This window comes from Octopus bimaculoides, chromosome 2, assembly GCF_001194135.2.
Source record: "Octopus bimaculoides isolate UCB-OBI-ISO-001 chromosome 2, ASM119413v2, whole genome shotgun sequence".
Taxonomy (NCBI): Eukaryota; Metazoa; Mollusca; class Cephalopoda; order Octopoda; family Octopodidae; genus Octopus; species Octopus bimaculoides.
The window spans coordinates 121787538-121793879 of NC_068982.1; the positions used below are offsets into that span (position 1 = coordinate 121787538).

At 41.0% G+C, this 6342-nt stretch overlaps 2 protein-coding genes across 2 annotated transcripts in view; both read right to left on the reverse strand.

Moving 5' to 3' along the window:
- Positions 1 to 672: 672 nt before the first annotated feature.
- On the reverse strand, positions 673 to 4008 carry LOC106871797 (uncharacterized). The gene is made up of 2 exons (XM_014918443.1): positions 3604 to 4008; positions 673 to 1017 (listed from the first exon to the last, which is right to left on the reverse strand). The coding sequence occupies exons 1-2, from the start codon at positions 4006 to 4008 to the stop codon at positions 673 to 675; spliced, it is 750 nt and encodes a 249-aa protein (XP_014773929.1).
- Positions 4009 to 4236: 228 nt separating this feature from the next.
- LOC106871806 (uncharacterized) overlaps positions 4237 to 6342 on the reverse strand; it is a 2590-nt gene continuing 484 nt past the window's right edge. Inside the window, exons 2-3 of the mRNA XM_014918455.1 lie at positions 5150 to 5707; positions 4237 to 4566 (exon numbers count right to left, since the gene is read on the reverse strand). Coding sequence (XP_014773941.1) covers positions 4237 to 4566; positions 5150 to 5707 — 888 coding nt within the window. The remainder of the gene's footprint in view (positions 4567 to 5149; positions 5708 to 6342) is intronic.

A 6342-nucleotide genomic window follows, 5' to 3' on the forward strand; every position in this document is an offset into this window, starting at 1 on the left:
CTTTTGATCCAAGCAGTAAGTCTACGCGATTGTCATCAGATGAGCTCTTGCCACAATAAAGATCAAAATTGTAGCAATAACCAGAGACACCGCATATTGCCCAAAACTTGTAGCCAAACCTAATTGGCTTACTCCTAATGAATTGTTTCAGAGTGTGATGGCCATAACATTTGACTATCATTTCATCAACGGCAAGGTGTTCTTCAAAAATACCAAATTTCATGAATGATTTTTGTGCAGCAGCAATCAGTTTTCTTACTTTGAATCCTCTATCATTTTTATTATTTTCGGCTTCATTAATGTCGCAGAAATGTAGAATGCTTTTCATTTCTTGGAATCTTGATCTAGACATTGCATTTTTCACGATTTGTAGGTCCAGATCTTCATCGTTTGACCAGTATTGTGTTTCTGCGGGGAATTTATGATAACCGGATATTAGTAACACTCCAATGAATAGTTTTATGTCGTCTGAGCTAATTATAGTTGTGGGCCTGTTCTTACATTCTGTAGCATATCTAACACTTTCTCTGACCATGAGCTGTACTATTTCTTCAGAAAAAAATTTCTTCAAATACCTCAACTGGAGTTGAGCCCTTCAACTGTTCTTTCCTGTTCATCAAGTTACTTTCATAAGCCTTACTGCGATCATGAACTTTTGTATATTCCGGTGCCTTACACCGCCATGTTGGTACTGAATTGCATAGTTTTTTTTTTTGGTAAATGCATTGTTTCAACGCCAATTTCCGGATAGTTAGCAACATATTCTCCTGTTGTATTCTCAATTACTTCTTCACTGACGATCTGTGCAGCAACATGTAATTCGAATGATCCGGCTACGTCCTCAATGTCAGCATTTCCAGTACAGTCATCGTCAATGTCTTCATTGTCAGTTTGTGCATCAGCTTCTGGTGGGATGATAACAGCATCTGCCGATTCTACATCTTCCTCTTCCATAACTTCTTCCAGTGTGGTCAAAATCTCTTCCATAGTTAATGATTTGATGCGCCTTTTAGACATCTGTAGGACAAAAAAGTTATATTTATGAAATTGTGTGGAGAGAGAGAGAGAGAGAGAGAGAGAGAGAAAGAGAGAGAAAGGGGGGAGAGAAGGGGGAGGGAGAGAGAGAGAGAGAGAGAAAGAGAGAGAGAGAGAAAGAGAGAGAGACAGACAGAGAATGAATGAATAAAAGTTATCTGGCGTCATAACATCAGGGTCATCGAACCCGGAGAGAGAGAGAGAGAGAGAGAGAGAGAGAGAGAGAGAGAGAGAGAGAGAGAGAGAGAGAGAGAGAGAGAGAGAGAGAGAGCGAGCGAAAGAGAGAGAGATAGAGAGAGAGAGAGAGAGAGAGAGAGTTAACAGGTAAATTTACAATAAATAAATAAAAATTCACTACAAAATATTTATTGATAATGCAATGCAATATACAATATATATATAATTATTTTCATATGTACATTCCAATAATTTTATACCTTACCTTACTCATAAGTAGGAGAGTTGAGGCACTTCTACCACCACTCTCGACAATTGAATGATAATCTGTAAGCAGATTCCATGCTTATAAAGGCTTCAAATTAGACAAGCATCAACAAGTTTCAACGAGCAATACTGTGGCATTTAATTAGAACTCATTCCCCGCCTTCTTGTAGATTGTATGTCACCTTTTCTCACGTTACAATCATGTGACGTTATCGTCACCCCCCCCCCCTCACACACACATCGCTTGTATGACGCATCCCTGACTGCATGTAGTCACGAAGTTAACAAAGGCGATGCCGGACTTAGTCATGCACTGCTAGGCCCAGGACATATTCTTCGATATGCACAGTCACTATACGTAACATGTTTCTCTTCCTATCATAAGTAGAATGGCTGAAGATAAAAGTAGCTATAAAAAAATTGATCAAAGTGTGCAGTCACGATATGTGTAAACTGTTTCTCTTCATATTGTTATAATTACATAGGACAAATATTTTTAGCATTAATTCATACTAGAAGAGATACTCGACGTTTCCCGTGTTACGTGCAATTTAAGAATGAGACTTTTCTGTTATATATTCTGTAAGGAACTGGAATACCTATGATTCGAATTTCATCAAAATTGCACATGGGGGTTCTTTCCCTTCTTTACACACTGTAAAAAAATTCTAATCATGACACATGTATCCCATACTATTGATCTTTATGCCCATATTCCATAATTCCAGTCTTCTGGATCCCGTAAAAAGGATTTTGCTCCTGAAAAATGGAGCTCATGGAGCTGTAAAATGTGGGAATGGAGGCCCCTATTGGGGGTGGGTGTGTTAATGTCAACCTGAGACGTTGAATTGTTGGGAATGTTTTTAACTTGGGTCTTATAGTATGCCTGTATATATGTGAGAGTATAGTTTCACTTTAATAGTTTCAGTATGAAATTGAAAGTATTAAAGTGAAAGTATCTGGCATTATAGTAGCGACATGTTATTGTTTCACTTTTGACATGTAATACCGAAGTAGTAGAATAGTTTCAGTATTAAAGTGAAAGTATCTGACATTACAGTAGAGTGATGTTATTGTTTCACTTTTGACACGTAATACTGAAATAGTGGAGGAGATATGATATTGGTGTGGGCTCGAACTATGCAAGAAGTTAAAAAAAGTTTTTGGCCTAAGACACTACATGGACCCTAATTAAGCCATGTATAAATTTGGAATGAAATTGGTTGTGTAGTTCTCGAGTTTTAGGGATTCACACAGACACACATTCTCATCTTTATATATATAGATACACACACACACACACACACACACACACACACACTCAAACACACACATATATATATTTATATCAATATAAATACATGAAAGTCAATGAAGTTTGGTAAAAAAGGTGATCATGTACAAACTTTCTTGTTGTCATTATAACACCTCGTTGTAAACAATATTCCTTGTTTTTCCTTGTGGAGCATATGCAAATAGGTTTGTTTTGCTTCCCACTCTTGAGCAGCCAACATACAGTTGTCCATGTGAGAAGCATGGCTCTTCCAAGAGAAGACCAGCTACAGAGAGGGTTTGACCCTGAGATTTGTTAATGGACATGGCGAAAGTGACACGAAGAGGGAATTATAGTCTTCTGAATGTAAAAGGAATGTCTGCTCCTGATGGAGTAAGAGGAATTCTTGGAATAAAGACGTCATCACCTTTTCCACATCCAGAAAGAATGGTAGCCTCGATAACGTGTGACATCATCTTCTTTATCACGAGTCGTGTTCCATTGCAAAGTCTTGGTGGTTCCAGATTGCGGAGTAGCATAACAGGCGCTCCAACTTTAAGTGATAATATGTGGGAAGGTAGTCCAGGATGCTCCAACGAATTGAGAAATTCAAGAGGATAGTTCGCCACTTCATTTGTATCTGGAACTGTATCAACAGACTTGTAAGTTTGAAGATTGCCGGGAAGAGAATGCATCAGCTGTTGGTTAATTTTTGTAACAGCTAAGTTTTTTGGCGCTAATATTGCTCTTTCACATAGCCAATTGTGATTTAGGTAGTTTTCTTTGAAGTTGGGAAAGACTTTGTATTTGAGGTCATCTACAGAATTAACAACAGAGCAAAATGGTCATACTTCCATTTCTCCTGCAGCGTCGAGAGGCACCTTGCCATCACCAATTGTCAAAATGTCCTGTGCAAACTTTTTGGACATTTGGTCGCCGTGTAGCTGAGCTCTCATGTTAGTATTAAGACTGAGGATGGTAACATGATGCCACAGGGTAGAGGTCTGTAGGCATGCTTGGACCTCATCTGCTCTAGTGCCTTTCGGAATAACAGGAAGAGTTTGCCCGAAATCACCTAACAACAGAAGCGTAACACCTCTCATTGGAGCGTGACAGTCGCGGATGTCTTTCAGGGCTCTATCTAATGTTTCCAAAGCTCTCTTGTGAGCCATGGTGCATTCATCCCAGACAATTAGATGACACATTTGAAGTACCTGCCCCTGATCAGAGCTTTTGGTGATGTTGCATGAAGGCATATCGGATGCTACTAAATTGAGAGGGAATTTGAAAGTCGAGTGCGCTGTCCTGCCACTGGGTAACAAAGTAGCTGCAATCCCAGAGGAAGCCACAGCTACTGCAATGTCCTGATGCTGCCTAACTTGTGCAAATAGAAGCTTTGTTATAAATGTTTTTCCTGTCCCTCCAAGAGCATCAAGGAAGAAGATTCGTCCCTCACGTTGGCGTACTCTGTTAATAATAGTTGTCTAAGCCTGCAGCTGGTCCGGAAGTAATTTATGCTCGTTTTCAGCAATGTACTCTGAAAGCGCTTGAATGTCGTAAGATGTTTCACGAATGACAGCAGTGGGAAGGCTATTTGACCCTGACCTGAATGTTTGTGGCAGGCCATATGTGGACAATTCATTACCACCCAGTGTGGCAATTCTGTCTTCAATGTCAATGAGAGTTTTGTTGTAGACTTCATTGCTGATACTCTCCATGTCAGGATAGAGCCGTTGAGCTTGCCGGTGAAAGTCTTCAGCCAGGTTGTCCCTGTACTTGAGCCATAAAGTTGCAGGATCACACAGTTCGCATGTCTGCAGTTATACTGCAAATAGTGCCCTGAGATTTTTAGGTGATTGTGATAAAGCAGCCCCTCCGAAAGTTGCATCCCATTGTGCACCATCTTCTAACAGTCTTTATCGATAGCAGGCTTCTCTGTATGTTGTGCAGACATGTCCATGAACGGTTTTTAGGGCCTGAAAACATGTGGGGCCTCTGACCTCATGCAGTAGTAGGTGGAGGTAGAAGCACTCTCGTCGAGTGGGATGTACTGTGTATACTCGGCCAAGGTAAGTGTCAAAGTTAATGCCAGGGTATCCATGAACATTTTGACCTACTTTCCTTGGGGTCCATTGTTTTCCATTCCAAGTATAGTACGATGGAATCTGTGGATACAGTAAGGTTTGAGTGAATGGATCAACTTGACAGAGCTTGAAGAATGCAGTGAGTGTGCTATCCCTTGGTTGCTCTGCCAACAGAGAAGCATTAGCATCGGTGAAGTACTCTTTGACCGTTTTCCAGGTGCACTGCAAGCTGTTGAACGGCGGTGTGTCATTGGTGAAGTGGAAAGCCAAAGATGCGCCAGAAAGCCTCGTTTCTACTTATGTAGCGTCCCACCTGATAGTGCGTCACCTCATCGTGGCAGTATTGTTGTTGAAGTGCAAACATTGCAGCGTCAGAACCCTTGTTCACATACTTGCAAACATACTTGATGGACTTAACGGAGTTGCAAAATTCAACGTTAATCTGGTCATTGAAAATCTTTGACAGGAGTGGGCAGTAGAGAACAATCCATCTATTATCAACCGCGTGCTGTCCGATAGTTGCTGTGACACTGCCGTCTTGTGGTTTTCTCCGTCTGTATGATGGATACCCACCAGCACCTGTTTGAGCTTGTTGTAGGAACTTCCTTGGAAACTTTTTTGAACATACGCTGCCTTTCAAACATGGTGAGGTAATATTGAATCCACACCCACATGGACCATGCACCATGTTTGCTTTTACTATGTCGTATAGTACTTTGTCTAAAGCTGGATCAGGAAGTTCTGCAGAGATTATGTTGTCGATGTCAGTTGATTTGATCTTCGTTGAGAGCCAAAGCAGGACATGAGCATGTGGAAGGCTCATGCCATTCGATTGTGTACATGTCACATTGTATGGGTCCGAAGATTTGCCCTTTTTTTAGGAGGTCCATGAGAGTAATTAATTTCAGATGGAAAACTCGGGCGAGCAGGTCATGTCTGTCTTTAGGCTTTTGACGGAAGAAGAGTTCGGCCTGAATCTCCTTCCACTTGGGATTGCAAGTGAAAGTGATGAATAAGTCAGGCCTGCCGTAATAGCGAACAAAGGTCATTGCATCCTGTCTTCTTTCATGCATATATCGGGGACTTCCAGTGAATGTGGAAGGTAAGATGCAAAGTCTTCCTATGCTTGTTGGAGAAGCATCATTGTTGATAGCATCTCGGAGACGGATGTAGCTGTCAGAGCGCAATTTTTGTTGATGTGATCTGATGAAACACAATCTCTCTGATTCCATTTTTGCGCACATATCAACTTCAAATTGATGAAACAGATCTCGAAACTGGTGGAGGTGATTACAGGAGTTGTTTCGTGTCATAAATCGGTATGAGTAGAAGTCCATGCAGGATACTGGCTTGTTGAGATATTCATTACGATTTTGTGGATGTTGCTATGCTATACCGATGTGGTAGCCATCCTCACCGTAAACAAACAGAAGTGGATACTGAAGTGTGTCGTATGATCTGTGTGTTTCTGTAATTCGTTGGAGGGTGGTGTCACGTCGCCTAAGG